The sequence below is a fragment of the Podarcis liolepis genome (assembly GCF_965112155.1).
Source record: "Podarcis liolepis genome assembly, chromosome: 7".
Lineage (NCBI taxonomy): Eukaryota > Metazoa > Chordata > Lepidosauria > Squamata > Lacertidae > Podarcis > Podarcis liolepis.
Genome location: NC_139561.1, coordinates 65087752 through 65104735, shown reverse-complemented (window position 1 = coordinate 65104735; position 16984 = coordinate 65087752). Strand labels below are relative to the sequence as shown.

At 45.2% G+C, this 16984-nt stretch overlaps 1 protein-coding gene and 1 long non-coding RNA gene across 2 annotated transcripts in view; one reads left to right on the top strand and one right to left on the bottom strand.

Moving 5' to 3' along the window:
• Positions 1-16984, bottom strand: part of GRHL3 (grainyhead like transcription factor 3) — a 48480-nt gene that overhangs the window by 3073 nt on the left and 28423 nt on the right. The window contains exons 10-15 of the mRNA XM_083511812.1: positions 14064-14142; positions 11722-11855; positions 10158-10195; positions 9326-9414; positions 7965-8050; positions 6550-6614 (exon numbers count right to left, since the gene is read on the bottom strand). Of these exons, the coding sequence (XP_083367938.1) occupies positions 6550-6614; positions 7965-8050; positions 9326-9414; positions 10158-10195; positions 11722-11855; positions 14064-14142 (491 nt within the window). The remainder of the gene's footprint in view (positions 1-6549; positions 6615-7964; positions 8051-9325; positions 9415-10157; positions 10196-11721; positions 11856-14063; positions 14143-16984) is intronic.
• On the top strand, positions 1722-16704 carry LOC310710781. Its single transcript, XR_014528238.1, has 4 exons — positions 1722-2458; positions 2503-6381; positions 9545-9646; positions 16416-16704. It is a non-coding gene; the product is annotated as an uncharacterized lncRNA (long non-coding RNA).

Here is a 16984-nt window from a genome sequence, read left to right as displayed (position 1 = left end):
CCTGCAACTGCCACAACTTGTATTTTGGGGTATTTTGCCTCTTGACAGTGGAGGCAGAACATATAGCCTTGTCCTCCATAATTTGCCTAACCATCTTTTAAAGCCATCGAAGTTAGCGGCCATCACTACCTCTTCAGGGAGAAAATCCCATAGTTTAATTCTGTGCTGTGTGAAGAAGTCCTATCCTCTGTCCATCTGGAACCCTCCAACATCCAGCTGCCTTCAGGAATACATTTTATGTAGTCTCAACTGAGTCAATGAGCCACTTCTTTTCCCTGTTACAAGTGCCTTACCAGTTTTCTTGTTTTTTCAAACAACTGGCAGGCCACAATTGTGGCTGATTAGTCATGCTTGGTGAGTTATGTACGTTGGCCTTATTCTCTCTCCAGTCTGATGCTCTCATCACCACCCACAAGCTACCGAGGGCCTCCTTTCCCTTCTCCAAAGCCCTGCTCAGCTGTGGGCTGCATCAGGCACACCCTCTAGTGCTCGGCAACTCTGCTGCTTTGCCTCTCTTTTCAGACCAAGCCCTGGACTGGGTCCAATGAAAGCAATGAGCTCATCTGCCAAGCATTGATTGGGAGGTGCGGGGGAGAACCTGGGATACTCGATTGTATCTCACTCACAAGGAGGCCTTCAAGGAAACAGAGGAGAGAAAGTTTGGCAATGGAGGAGATGTTCCTCACCTGTCAGGCAAGGGGAGAAGGGCTGCGGTTTGTGGAGGACCTGGGGCGGTTCAGAGACACAGCTGCTTCTTTCAGAAGCCGCTCTGGAAAACCTCAGCTAGCTCATTCCCATGGAATTAAAACCTGCCCCTCCAAAACTGGAGGGCCTCTTTGCCTGTTCTGCAGATGAAGCCGACCCACGTCAGTCAGATAACCCTCCTTTGACAGGATGAAAGGCTTCCCTCACCCAGCTCATACAGGTGCTTTTTTTTAAGGGGCTACAGTAGCTTCCCTTCTAGCGCCACTATCAATCTAGGCCCAAGCTTGATGTAATGCGGCAACAACTGTGGGAACAAGGGCAGCAAACCTCCACTGGTTGGGAGCCAATCTGAAGCAAGGGGCAGGCTGTTTGTTGGAGGCCCAAGTTCTAATCCTTGCTCAGCCATGAAACTCTTCAAATGACTTTGGGCTAGCTGTGCTTGCCTAACCTACCTCACAGGGTTGCTGGGAGGATAAGGTGGGGTGACTGACACAGCCACACACCAGCTCACCATCCAAAATGCCAATGTGATCAATGACAGTGATTATAATCAACTGAAGCTTAACTGGGAAGGAACGATACAATATTAAAAAGTGGCCTTTCTAACATAGCGCTAAGTTTTGGTTTGGTTTAGCCAAGGTTTGTTCAACAAACCACAAGCCATCTCACAGGTGAGCAAGCAAGCCATGGCTCGTTTCTACAAAGCTTGAGTTGCTTTCAAGATGCTCCTGCTTCACGCCTCTGTAGCTTGGTAAAGGGCAGCCAAACACACCATGGTTAAATAAGGCTGCTGGCTTCAGGCAGAATACCAAACCATAGTTAAAACAAGCCATGTGTCATCAACGAACTATGGCTTCACATCATGGTTTGTTGCCAGGAAATAAACCATGGTTAGTCTGCTGAGCTAGTTTCCAGATGCTGAAACACATCAAACTTTGCCTATACTAACAATGGCTTAGCATTATCTGTGAGCCAGGCCAATGTGCTTTGCATGTGTGCTGTGTATGCAACCCTAGTTCTGGCCACTTGGACCAAGGACTTGCCAACTCATTCCGAGCTATCATGCCATATTAGCTCTTCCTTGATTGGGATTATTAGAGCGAGGGAGGAGTCATTTCATGAAGACATGATGACATGATGGTGGGGGCAGCAGATTTTTCAAGGGCAAGTTGGAAGTACTGAACCTTCCTGCTGTCACAAAGCTGCAGTTGGTTGTCCAGGGATCTCATGCAAGAGTGCTGGTCTTTTTCCATTTCAGTTTGCTGCTGACCAGGTCAGGGTTTGGTGGTTTCATTTATAAGCTTGTGACTTTGAATTCAGTTAATTGCACAGCAATTTGGATAATGAGCTTGTTTGTAAGTGAAAGACCTTTAACACCAGTCTCTGTTGTGTTTGCTGAGCTTGCTCATTTCTATTCAGAGCACAGAATTGCTAAGAGGAAAACTCAAACCTCTCTTTGGGCTCTAGGCTTGGAACTTCACCTAATTCCATCAAACATGTGATTTCACAAACACATGTTTGCCCATTAACTGATGTGGAGGGACCAGCCAAGAAAGGATAATCAGCAGGTGAGGAAAGACTGTTCTGTCTTCAAGAATGCAGAGTAAGGCTACATCTGCATTAGTATTAGGAGGCAAACATAAAGCTAGGAACTCTGTTATTTCCTCATGAGGTATAGGACTCATCCAAGACAACCCAAACAGGCAGAAATGATGCATAGTATGGTCCTTATTGGATTGTACCATTTCAGATGGTACAATGTTGCAGGGTTCAATCCCTGGCATCTCCACTCAGAAGGGTATCAGACCACAGGGCCAACAAAACCTCTGCTTGAGATTTGGGAGAGTTGATGTCACTCAGAGGGTGCTTTCAGACGGTCACTATTTTCAGGATTAAACTAATTGGAATTTCTTGTATAACCAAACCATTTCCTGAAAATGCACAGGATAGTGTGGGATTACACTTGCTGGATGCAACATTGTCTAATCAGGTTGAATGTTCACTAAATGTTCACTTTTATTTATTAATTTTATATCCTGTCCTTCCTTCCAAAGGTGCCCAGTCCAGCAATCCCACAAGCATTATAACAATTAAAACATTTACATCAAGTAACATCCTCTCCCCAAAGAATCATTGGAGCTATGGTTTGTTACAGGTATGAGGAATTGTAGTTCTTTAAAGAGTAAACCGCAGTCCCCAGGATTTGTGTGTATGTGCTTGAAATGTATGGTGTGTACATACCATCATCAACACAGCACTGTGAATGGTCTCGGTAATAATTTTATATACAAGTAAGTTTTAAAACAGTGATCACTCTGAATTTCTTACATGTCCCCCCTGACTACTTCACAACTAACCTTTTTCCTCCCTCTCTCTCTCTCTCTCTCTCTCTCTCTCTCTCTCTGTGTGTGTGTGTGTGTAGCTATGTATACCTTCCAATACTCCATGCATCTGATGAAGTGGACTCCAGTACACAAAGATTTACACATATTGCCCATCAAAGTTTATACAATAATAATAAAAAAAGACTTTAAGACTGTGTTATTTTTGCTGCAACCGAGGAACATAGAATCTACTTCTCTGGAAACCAGGGTCTGGTGCCATGAGGAATTCAGTGCAGCACCATGCAAAAATAACAAAGCTTATTTTTCCTACAAAACCCCAGGGGACAACAGCAACAGAACTCTCCTGTCCCTACCATGGGCTAGAAAGAGCTGCAGTTTTCCAGACACAACAAGATTAGGAGAAAGGGGAAGGAAGGGTCAGCCGCCCCATGACAAACATGCTAAACTTGCTCCTTGTCTTACAACATGGGGCAGGTGGGCAAGAGCAAAAAAAGATTAGCAACAGTCTAGCCCCCCCCCCTGATCTATTTCTTTTGTCTTCTCCCAGACTGAAATGGCAAGGTGGAATGCGAAAGATCCTTAAGCCCAGCAGGGAAGCTGCTCTATTGTTCAGCGGGGGGGGGGGGGTTGTTACGTAGAGATTGCTAGGCCCCAAACACAAATCAGTTACCTGAGGCTGCATACACAGCTATACCTTTAAGGCACATTCAAAGCGCATTCCTCCACCCCATCATATAAGTTATCAACACTGTTGGCTTCATTAACTATGAACCCCCCAAAATCTGGGATACCCTCCAAACCATCTGTAAGGTTGTGTAATCTTTTTGTAGGGTGAAGCCTGCATTTTGTAGCTCTCTCCCTGCCCCGCCCACAAACCGAGTAATTAATACATCAAAACCAGGGTTCACAGTTAACATTCAGAAATCCAACATTGTTTGATTAAGCTGACATTGTTGTTTGTTAAGGCTTGCTGGGAATGGTAACTTCGTGAGGGGTAAACTACAGTACCCAAAATCCTCCAATGGGGCTTGAGGCAGAAAGCTGGGGCACAAGGCAAGACAGTCCTCGCACCTCCCCCAAGGTCACATTGGTTAAGCTAATTGTTCTGTCTCTGCTGGTAGCTACAGTTGAGGTGGAGTGGGGTATCCGGCACCCCCAAATTAAGAGGCAAGAGGTGCTCAAATTATATGTAAACTCATTGTGGAGGCATTGATCCTAGTGATGAGTGTAACAGCGTATAGGCCAGCTGTTTGGCAGAGCTATAGCTATGTGGGGGCTAGCCAGGTTTTTTGCCCCAGGTGAAACCTCTAGAGGGGAGCCATTGGGGCTGCCAGCCTGTGTGCGTGTGTATGCAAATGCGTATGGGGGGGGGCGCCAAACTGGATCTTCGACCTGGGTGAAGATTAGCCTCATTTTGCCCCCATATTTGGCTCTTGGTTTTCTGTTTTAGCCAAAAAGTCACAGTATTAGATCTCACAGAGTTTAATGTCCCTGACTGCAGGCAACGTCCATTGAATTTGAGCTTCAGGTGCTCCAGCTTGGGTGATAGCATCTAAAACAACTAAGTGCTGTATCTGTACCAAAATTAGTCACCCTGGTGGGATCACACACAGACACACACTTTCCATCCAAGACTGCATTGTTCCAGTGTCATCTGCCACTAGGAGTCAGAGGGTTACTCTGACCCTGCTAGCTTTGAGAAACAAACACTGGTGCCCTGGTGATTGAGATAAGCTAAACCTGCTGAGACCTCAGGCAACTACCTTGGGAGATAACAAAATACCCAACAAATTAGCCAGGTTATTCCACTTGTGTACATATACACACACTTCTTGGTAATTCCTTTTCCATAGGATAATCTGGCCATACTACTGAGAAGCCAACAGGATTGCTAGGCCTTGTACGCCCCACAGACATGGGCAGACCTTCTGCATCTGGCTTTTTCCAAGGGCTCCCAAGGATCAGGAACCTATTTCAGCCTGAGGGCTGCATTCCTTTGTTGGCCAGCCATGGGCAGAACAAAAAGTGGGTAGGGCAAGAGTCAAAGTGGGTGGGGCAGCAGATGTCCCTCTTACCTCTGACCCTAGGCTACATACCAGCTACGCAAAAGCCAGTAGTTTCTACCCACCACCACCCATTTCTCCATCCAGGCAAGCAAGAGGCATTATATCCCAGTTTCAGGATACTTCTCAGCGAGGCACTCAGCACTCTAGGAAAGTGTTGGGCAGGGCTTCTGAGGGTTTGGCCTGGGGAAAGAGTACTGAGGGCCAGAGAGGGGCCTGAGTGGCAACATGGTGGGAATGTGGAAGAGGACCTTTTTTGGTGGCCACTCCCATACTTTGAAACTCTCTTCCTAGAGAAGCTAGACTGGCTCTCCCCTTATTGTTCTCCCACTGTTATTCCTGCAGGGCTTTGGGAAGTGGTCGCTTTTAAGGAAAGGGCTTTCATTCACGCTGTGTTGTGTTGTTTTTACTCACTTTGTTTACTAGATTTTATAGATTTGTTTTACATTGTTTTAATTCTATTATAGTTAATTACATTGAAACTATTATCTTTTATATGTTTTTAGCTTTCTTTGTTTCATCCGTGTTTGTTTTAGTTTTTATAAGCCACCTTGAGTCCCAGTTTTTGGGGAAAGACAGGATAATAATAATAATGATGATGATGATGATGATGATGATGATGTATCCCCAACCTTCCTTTAGGCAATCTGATCTGGGCCAAAATTACTTCCCTCCCTAAATGATGACTCTCCTCACAAAAGTGACCTAAAGTGACTTTCATCAAAATCAATTAAAACAAATGCAGAAATCATAGAATTGTAGAGTTGGAAGTGACCCCAAGGATCATCCAGCCCAACCCACTGCAATGCAGGAATCACAATGGAAGAATTCCTGACAGGTGGCTATAACCAATGAAATTCAAAGAACACAACTATACAGATAAAAGGCGGGTCTTGCACATCCGCCCCCAACTAGAAAACGGCCAGTGATGATCTATCAGGTTTTGGTCATGGACAAAAGCACTACCTGCCACCATGCTCAAAACAGCCCTGACCTTTATTGGATAATATTTCTCTACAGACAAAAGCCTGCTGTACTATAGTTACAGCTATAGTCATCATGATGGCTCTTTGATACCTAGAGGATGAATGCTAGTTACCATGGAACAGCAGCAGGAGACAGCAGTTACCTGCATGAGTTAGCCACTGTGGGAATCTGGGTCCTGGATTTAGATAGGTCATTAGTCTGATCCAGCATGGACTTATGTTCTTCATGGAGGTGCACAGAACTCTTCCTCAGAACCAGTAGCACAACAGCACTGAAGGCTGGTAAGGAGTTCTGTTGGTTTCTAAAGCCTGCATACTCAAGGACTACTCCCATGTCTTGCCTGTTTTCTAGTACAGCACCTACTGTCTATGTTACAGTGCAGAAAGTCACAGAGTGGAGCAAACCAGAGTGGAGCAAACCAAAGTAAACATGGATGGGCCATCACTTACCCTCGCTTGCATTTTTTATAGACTTTATAGATGCTTTCTTCAGGCAGACCGTATTTTTCTGAAATCTGGAGGAGAAAAATAATATCCTGTCAATACCCTACCAGAGGCATCCCCCCAGTGGATAATGTTCTAGCAATAAAGGGAATCACTACAGGCAATGCTGGGATCCCTGACCTACTGAGCTTGTAATCTTCTGCATTTTTATTTTATTGTACACCGTTTCAATAGCTTTGGTAGCAAAGCAGTATATAAATCTGAGGATAAGATTAAAATGAAAATAATTATTTGGGAGCAGCCCAAGCCTCTCTACTGCAATCCCTTTTCTGATGCTTTCCCAAAGGCGGTTCTGTAAATTGATATTTCCCCCCCTCCAAAGTGCTGTTTGCTTTTTTCCAGTGTAAAAGTGTGCAAAACCAACACACACACACACACAAGCACAGCCATAAAAAATGGCTATCAGATAATTTCAGACGATTGTTTGCTTTATTCCCCACCTCAGCAAAGAAGAGCTGGGGTTATCAGGAATGGTGCTGATAGACATCACAGAAATATGCTTCGCATTGTGTGCTCTGCAAACACTGAGAAGCGGGGAGGGGACAGTGGGAGTGAGAGAGAGTTTCCAGCCAGCCCAAGGGAAAGGAAGTGAGGTGCAGAGGAGAAAAGCCTGACCAGAAAAACTTTCTCCACCTGGGAAACTGATTGGAGAAGGGGCGTTTAACAGTGCGAAATATGAAAGTCATCATCATTAAAACAACACCAACAAAAAGATGCACTTGGCAGGGGGCTGTAGTTGGCTGTAACTTTCTGCATTGTGTAAAAGAGCCCCCATACTTGTCAAGGTCAGAACAGGCATATTGTAATCCAATATGCAACATGCATTCAAATATAACACCCCAAAAGTGATTGCACTACACTACTGGCATCAGTGCTGGCCCACGACCTTTGACTGACCAAGGCAGAAAAGCCTCATTACGCCCTTCTTATACTGAGCAACACAAAATCTTCTCCACAAGCCTCACTGGGCCTGCTGGGACGTTAAAGTAGCTCTTAGCTCTTCCAATGGAGATTCTGCAGAAGAAGGCCCTGCATGTCATGTAGTGGAGGGGTTTAAAATGTTGGATTAGGATCTAGGAGACTAAGGTTCAAAATCCCCACTCAGCCATGAATCTCACTGGGTGACCTTGGGCCAGTCACTGTCTCTCAGCCTAACCTGCCTCACAAGATTGTTGAGGTGATAAAATGGGGAAGGGGGAGAACCATTTATGCCACCTTGAGCTCTTTGCAGGAAAAGCGGGATATAAATGCAACAACTCCCCCCCACAAAGTTTTTACTATTACTTCATTGGGTAGCCTAGTAAATTTTATGTAGCAGAGATGACCGGTGGGGGGTGGGGGAGAGATGGGGGGAAACTTACAGCATTCCTCAGGCCTTTGAGGTCTGGCGTCTTCAGCATGAGAGCATCAAAAACCTCCTCCGATTCTCTTCGTACATAGAGCAAGACTGAAATGTATGAAACAGACAGCTGTCACATGTCGGCTCAGCCTTCAAGAGTTGGTCATTTCTAACCACGCAGAGGCTACATATATACATATATTTACTCTGCATCCAGTGCTCTCTCGCCACTGTTTCTGGATGCGATGTACACACAGCGGTAGCCACAATTTATATCTATACTATCGTTTCTTATGAAATTAAGGCTATGTACATATTACTGGCTTAAAACGCAGTGCGGTTGTCTCCCCGTTCCGCACACTGTGTTTTAAGTTGCATTTATACGGTGCTTTACACACCAGAGAATCGGTGTGGATGCCTTCACCCAATGCACATTTACCCGATTGGTTTCCCCACACTTGCAACTCCCCCCCCCCAAGCTCCTATTCTATGAAGCTGTTATCTGTGCATGTGTTGTCATCTGCACAGGTACAATAGCTGTCTCAAATGTACACACCTCAGTTAATGCAGCTTAGGCTTTCAAACTGGATAGAAGCTGGTTTGAGAGAAATCGCATCAAGCAGCAGTATTTCTCAGGAAACTACAGGATAGATATGGATTGTGGGTAATGTCGTGTGTATCCGGCTTCAAACACCAGTGTTGGGAGCACGCTGGAGTCAGTACCGTATTTTTCCATGTATTAGACAATGTTTCTCCATACACAGATAGTGCAGATGGGGGACGGGCGATTGGCTGCAGCCATGAGCAGGAGATTGTCGGCGGTGATTAGGCGGGTGAATTGGTGCGTGAGGCAATGCCTGCTGGTGATTGGCTGCTGCTGCGGCAATTGGGCAGGTGATTGGCGGCTGCTGGAGGATGATTGGTGGCTTGCTTTGGCGAGCGTTTTTTGGCAACCCCTCAAAAAAAGCTCAACAACTGTGGGCAATCGCCCCCTCATTTCCTTAATTTGGAGTCTCCCAAAATAGGGGTCATCTTATACATGGGGGCATGTTATACATGGAAAAATACGGTAAATGGCAATGTGTGTACAGCTATATTAAAAATAGAGCTCCTCTTCTCAGTCTGCTGAGACTTTGGAAGTGCCAATTAGTTGTCCTTCACCCCACCAAGTTGCCCTATGATAAGATCCTCAAGTGGAGATCTCCTTTCTGGGCCTTGCCTTCAGCGCCATTTTTCATGGGCACTTGCTGTTTATTCCCTCACATTTTGTAAGCCCACAAGGCTCTTTCCTTATCTGTTCCACCTGAGGTTGTTGTTTCTTTGTCTCTGGCTTGGTGTTGGGGTGGGGGTATTTGTGTGTGTAATCTCTGAGAGCAATATTACCTCGTTGAGGGTCTTCCTCTTTGGCTTGCTTTGAAGCTAAAGGGTCAAATTCATCAGGAAAGGAAGGGCAGCTCCTCTTTAAAGGCAACCTTAGTGAGGAAAATGAAAGTTCAGAAGATTCCAGGATGGGCACCAACATTCAGAAACAAGTGGTTCAAATGTCAGTACTGATGCATTGTTAAAGAACAACAAAAACACAGCTTTCATTCATTTCCACAGGGCCAATGCAGAAAATGTCCTAGTGGATTGTGCCCCATGGAGAGGGTCCCTCTGGTCTCCTTCTCTGCCACCCCAAATCCAATTCCTCACATTGCCCAACAGGTAAGGACACTGATGATGCTGAGCATTCTTCCTGCATCTCCAACCATTTCCTTGTGGAATGCTAGGTTGTAGCAGAGTTCATGGTACAAGTCCTGCTCTGAGTAGACCTACTGAAGTTAATTACCATGACTAACTTAGGTTCATCCATTTCAATGGGTCTACTTTGAGTAGAACTTGTTTGGACACAACCCAGCATATATATCCTTACCCTCAGTCTCACAGCACTTCAGCATAGCTCCTGTTCATTTGGTTTCAATGGGATTCTCACTCCAGATAACTTTGCAGGGCTGAAAGCAGCTGATACAGCAAACTTTCTGTGGTTAATTGGGTCTGGGTTTGGTCAGTGCCTGGATCAAAGGCCTAGTTATGTGGCCTGGACAAGACTCCCAGAGAAAGATGGGACAGAAATAAAATCAAAATGGGAAGTGGGAATAGGGCCACTGGGCTGTCTAATTATGCAATAATATCTTGGACATGTGAGCCAAAGGGGGGATGAATGCATATTTTGTACCTGCTAGAGTCATGTGGAACACCAGCGGTGGGTAATGCCTGTTGGAAAAAAAGAAGAGAGAGACGCTTTAGTACTTTGAGATTAAAAATGCCCCAAACTTTTTGGGGCAAAAGCATTGTGGCCTCTCAGAAGGAAATCTGCTTCAGGCTGTGGGTTGTATTCACCCAAGTCCTACTCAGAGTAGATCCCCTGAAAGTAATGAATCTAAGTTAGTCCCATCTATTAACTTCAGTGGGTCTACTCTGAGTAGGACTAGCATTGAATACCAGCCTATGTGATAATTAAAAAGATAAATGGGGTGTACTTATTAGATATGCATGCCCAAGGTACTGATTCCTTGGCTTAAAAAAGGGGGGTAACTGACTTTGTATTCATAATGTTGTTATGGTTACAGTGAGGTTTAAGAACAACATCCAGAAAATAGAACAGTCCCACAGCACCCTGCTTTTGCAATGTAATCATGAACCTATCTGAGAGTAGACTTTTCAATCCTCTCCCTCCCCTGCTTAAATTGTGCTTCTGTGGCCCGACACTCTGCACTCCTGCTCTCTAATCTCCTCACATCTTTATATGAATCCATTTTGACTTTTAAATTCCTCCTCAAAGCCTGCACTTTCCTTGCTAGGTATCCCTAGACAGACAGTGAGCGGATATCTACACTACAAACTTAGGTTTAGTTTTAAACCAGTTTATCATTTATGGCTTCCCCCACAGAATGCTGGGAATTGCATTTTCAGGACATGACAAGTTCTGTCATGGAGCTCTATTACACAATTAAGTTCCCAGGGTTTCCAGGGAGAGGGGAAATACTACTTCTTCTTTTTTTAAAAAAAGAACAGAAGTCTGGGGGGTAGAACTGCCCTTAATCAGTCACTTTCTTGATGTTATGCATTGCACTACTGTATCTCTTTTTTGCTTCACACACAATTTACAGTGCAGCGTTTAAACCAAGGCTGGGATTCTGTGGCCTTCCAGATGTTGTGGGACTCCAACTCCCATCAGCCCCAGCCAACATTGGCCAATGGCCAGAGATGATCGGAGCTGGAATCCAACTACGTTTGAAGGGTCGCAGGTTCCCCGTCCCCAATTAAAACAGCATGCCTCTTCTCCCAAAATCCCTACTCTTGCAATTGATAGGTTCCTTTGAAATAAACCAAAATTGAGTCTCGATGCCTAAAATAAATTAAGATAATGGCATCATTAATGGTGGCTTCCTTCCATTCCTGTAGCAGCAGGATGCTTCACTGCCTTAAGAGGTATTTGAAGGCAACATGCAGCAGGAGCTGTAAGGGGCAGGGGCAGCCTGTCCCATTTTGCTGCCTGAGGTGAAACAGGAAGGTGCTACCCTGCCCACGTGCTGGCCCTGCTTACCAGGGTCACATGGCTGCAACTTCCTGGTTCCAGCACAATTGTATGTTAACAGCTCAAGATCACATGAGAGCCCCATGAGATCGTGTGGAGGCCTCACACAGCTCTCATAAGATTTCTCCAGAACCCAGAAGTTGCCACAGCCACCTCTCCTTGGTGTCTCATGGATGGGCTGGCTATGGTAAGGGGGACTTACCGTTCCACATCTCTGGAGGTTTGAAAAGTGGACGTTTGGAATAAACAGGACGGGCTGGGTTTCCAAGTCAGCCTGTGGCTTGAGATACGTGATTTCGTTGCCTCGGAAGCCCGAAACCAAACAGCTTTTCAGACCTGGAAGGAAGAAGAGAAACTTAGTTTTCCACCATGTTTGTTGCTATAGAGACTCATCAAGGAGGGGAGTGGCGGAGACTCATCCAAGCCATGGGTGCTTTAGCTGAGATTCCTGCATTGCATGACTTGATGACCCTCAGGGTCCCTCCAACTCTACAGTTCTATGATTCTAAGTAATGAATGCCTCAGTTTGCAAGATTAGGACAAGACCAGCCTTCCCCAATCTTTTGCCTTCCAGCTGCTTTGGAACACACACTCATCAGCCCCGGCCAAAATGTCTGGAAGGCACATGGTTGAGGAAGACTGGACAAGACAGAGGGGACCTATGAGCACCCTCCCAATGGCTTTCCCTTTGGTTAAAAGCAGCTAAGCAGCGAAGGAAATACTCAAACTGCAGCATCCTCATCCTTCAAAATCTGCACTTATAAAATCCCACAAGGTGGCTGAGAATTGTTTTTTAAAAACCAATGAGGTTGGGGGGGGGGAGGGAATTCAAATGGAAAAGACCAAATTCCATCAATAGAAACAGACAAAAAACAAAGCCAAAACGAAGACCCAAAGTAGAAGTCTCAGACTTCATGCAACACTAACACAATCTGATCAATCAGCACACACACACACACACACACACACACACACACACACACAGAGCTTTCTGAAATAATAACAAAAAAAGCCTTTGGGGAACTATTTAACTGAGAGATGGCCTGGACACTGTTTCTGGAAAGCAAGTTTCTGCAATTTTCACAATCTAATTTTCAGACAAGAATGATTAGATGTGTCTGAAGAACATAAAAAAGTCCAGAATAGAGCATAAGAGTTTCTGTCTCACCTTATTATTAATAATAATAACCTCTAGAGCGCCTACAGTAATTAGGTGCCACACACAAATCAAAATGAAGACACCTGCCCTGCCTTCGAGCTTACAATCTCAGAGACTAGACTTATAAGAGAAAGGGAGTGGAGGGGGGGAGTGGAAGCCAGAGGATAGGGATCAGCTTGACAGTGCCAAAATGAAGAGATATCTCATTCAGCTGAGATCTTCTTCTCATTGGTCCCCCACTTTTGGAAGCTGTCTTTGGCTCCATACACACAGCACATCTGAATAACATTCAAAATACCCCCCTCAAAAAAAAAAAAAAAGAATCATGGGAATTGTAGTTTGTGAAGGGTGCTAGAAGTATAGCTCTGTGAGCAGTAAACTGCAGCTAGATTCTCTGGAGGAAGCCAAGTAAGGTACTTAAAATGCACATTAAATGTATGGATGCAGCCTCTGATTATGTCAGACCAATGGCTCATCAGTGCTGAAGTAGTTGAGCCAGTGGATCAGACCCAGTCCTAGGCTGCATACTATTGACACCTACTGCCAGTGGCTATCCAGGTTTCAAGGGAGGGGTCTTCCCCAACCCTACTTTGGGATGACAGGGATCAAATCTGTGTCCTTTTACGTGCAATGCAGATGTTCTCCGGCTGAGCCACAGCCTCTCTCCAGCGGTGCCCAAATTGCAAAACTCTCGACTTGAGGCATGCTCACCAGGCACGTCCGTTGCTAATTTTTAGGCGCCAGGCAAAGTCCGCCGGGAGCTTTTAGTAGTATTTTAAGGATCTCAATCACTGGTTTTAGCTGCTATTTTTATCTTGCCACACTCGTTTGCTCTTCTTCCACCTTTCTGTAGTTTTTATTGCTGTTTTTATTTGACATGCTGTTAATTCTGTTTTGAACGTGGAACTGTTTTGTAAGCTTCCCAGAGGGCACGTGTCAGGGCATATAGATCCCATGAGTAAATAAATAAATAAAAACGAAAGAGGCGCGTTTGTAAAAACAACCCTTGAAATCCAGTTAGGGCCAGGCTGAGCTGACCCCGCCAGCTGCTCTTTGCTGGGATGAAGACAGAGCAATTTCCCTGCAGTGCTTGATCCTTCTCCGGTCAGGGACTAAGGCTAGATTGCCCTTGCCTTCTTCCTCTTTGCAACCCCCTAAGGCAAGGGACTGTTGCGGCAGAGGCCTCTCTGGCAAGCAGAGGGAAGTGGGTTATCTGCAGCTGAGGGTCCTAATCACCAGGCATCTCACTCCCCGGGCCATCCTGCGCACCATGCATTCGAAGCGCACTCTGCCGGCAGCACATGACCTCACACACCCTCCCCTGAAGGCAGCGTTTATATATACAGGGCCCACACCAGCTTCCTCGCCCCCTTCCACTCACTCACCATTGTTATTGGCGTCCAGGCATTTTCCCTTCCTCCTGAACTGCTTGCGCTCATCGTCCCGCATTTTCCTCTCTGCTCCCTGCAAGGCAAGTTGAAAGAGATGAGAGGCCGAAAACTTACCAGTGCAGGCAACTCCCAATTTACAGCACAGCTTACGTTCCAAGGCGCCACACGTTCAAGTGAAATCGCATCTATTTGAAACACCTCGAGAAAGCCTGCAAACGCCCCTTTCGGTGACGCTTTTGTGATGGGTTTAGGTCACGTCTGGGTTTGGCGCAACGCACACACGTGTCTGATGCGTCTAAATCGATGGCTGCCTGTATGTTGCTGTGAAGCACATGCCTCCTGAGCATTTGTGGTCTTAATAATACTGTCACTTGGGAGGAGATTGCGCCATCTCAGGAGCAGGGCCGCAGTGAGGGGGTGGTGAGGTGGGCCCCCGCCAGGGGCGCAAGCAAGGCGGGGGGGGGGCGCAAAACTGGCTGGAGGAGAGGCGGAAAGAAGAGCTCATTTGTCCATGGCTAGGAGGCGCAATCTGGACGTTCTGCCAAAGGCGCAAGATAACCTAGCTATGGCTCTGCTCAGGAGCCTGTGCACCAGACAAACAGCAGCTCCAGGTGAGATCCTTGTTTGCAAAGACAACACTGACTAGTTTCAGGGGGAGAGGGAGGCGTTGCTTCCAGTGAAAATGGCAGCTGAGGCGGCTCCATTAGGGGAACCAAAGCATTGCCCCACCAAACGCAGTCTGCCTGCACCTGCCCGCCTTCTTGCAATCAATCTGCTTCTTCCTCCTTAGTCTCAGGAAAAGCACAGGGACAAAACCAGAAATAGTTGGCTCTGCCTCTACCTGCTCCCTATCTTCTGCCCTACTGGTCTCAAAAGGGAGCACCCACTGTGGGTAAATGGGTACACTCATAAAGGAACACCTTCGTCTCAGAGATTTACCTAGGATCAGGGTGGATAAAAATCAGTGTGGTTTTTAAAAATAATAATAATCAGATTTTTAAAAATTTAAATCAGATTTTTAAAATACAATGATTTTGGAGGAAAAAATCTTTCTGAATATAGTTTTCTATTTAAGTTGCACTATAGTCCAAAGGCTATTCATCAGGAAAGAAGGATTTGTTTTAAGTTTTTCATGTGTGCTAAAACTCAAGTCTAAAGTTGTTTTTAATTGTTTAACCACACCAGTTATCAAACATGGATACATATGCTATAATGTTATTGTTTCAGCTAAATAAATTGTTTAAATTGTTATTAAGGAAATGATTATTTTTCTCCTTCCATTAAAGCACAGCAGAAAAGTTGTCCAACTATAAACAATTAACTTATTAAACCTCACAATAAGTTCATAATCATCTCTCTATGCATTTCTAGTAGTATAACCAAATCAGTAATTTTTGATATAACTCTAAAAACTACTCTGAAAATTTATTATTACAAAAAATGAAACCTTCACCTGGTTGTGAATATTAAGATTATACCAGAAAGAACGAGTCTTTCTATAAAAAAAAAGATTTAAATCAAGTATTACTGACTAGTGATTTAAATTGTGATTTAAATCAAATCCACCCTTCCTAGGATAGCCAGATGCAAAAAGAGGGCAGCTTAAAGCAACTCTTTAAAAATCCAGGTGATTTCAGCAGATGTAGGTATTAAAGGTGCAGGGGCCCTGCCCTCTTTTGCATCTGTCCTCCCTAGATTATACCTGCCTGCCCCTAGTGATTTACGGCTAGGGAGAGAAGCCAGGTCTCTCCACCTTCCCCACCCCTGCTCCAAACATTGTGTTCCAAACTGCAGCCCATTGACTGTGTGCTGCAGAACACAACAGGATGCTTTCAGAGAACCAAAGAAACCCCTTCTCTGGGCTTCCTTGGTTCCATTTCTCAGTTACCCTGAGCTGTTAGGGGGGGGGGCAGGGGAAGAGCAATGCTGGAATATGTGTGCGTAATATATGTGCATGGCAGCCTGCATAAGCAAGAGCAGAGGCAGAGCACTCTTTCCATTTAAAATATAAGCTTGCCATTTAGAAGAAGAAGAAGAAGAGTTTGGATTTGATATCCCGCCTTTCACTCCCTTTAAGGAGTCTCAAAGCGGCTAACGTTTTCCTTTCCCTTCCTCCCCCACAACAAACACTCTGTGAGGTGAGTGGGGCTGAGAGACTTCAAAGAAGTGTGACTGGCCCAAGGTCACCCAGCAGCTGCATGTGGGGGAGCGGAGACGCGAACCCGGTTCCCCAGATTACGAGACGACCGCTCTTAACCACTACACCACACTGGCTCTCTTTAAATGCAAGCATTTATCTTAGGGGCAAACTAGATGTGGCATTAATTTTGTGACGGCAATTAACAGGCATTTTGGAGTTTGGAGAGAGACACCGTGAACCATTATCTCCAAAGAGAAGGAAGATCGTAATCCATGAAGCCGTTTCAAACAGGGGAAGGTAAAATTATAGGAGATGCTGTAATTCCACAGGCAGATATGTGTTCCCAGGGAGTCTTTGGGGTCGTAGTTCTCAAGCAACAGTCCCTTCATCCCACATGGCAAGCCATTTTTTTAAATGAAAGGACTTTTGGAAGAGGTCGGAGTTGTGTATGTCAAATTGCTGTTCAAAAAAATAAAAAGCCTTTGAGAAACCCAAAGTAGTTGTTTGGGTCCCTGCCTATAACTGGGGCCAAAAATGTAGAATGCAGGCCTGCACATATTTCTCACCTCAAATTTTGGAAAGTTCGACTAGTGAGGAAACAATCTAGCTGAACCGGTCTGACAGCCAGTCTAGATGTGATGTTAACGGTATGAACACGTGTGGCACATATGTGTGTGCCTGTAATTATCATGCACATTTTAAAAAATGTTCGCAGAATGGAGGCTTCCCTTGTGATGTAGCAGCTTCAGAAGAGTTATTATTGCCAGAATCACAG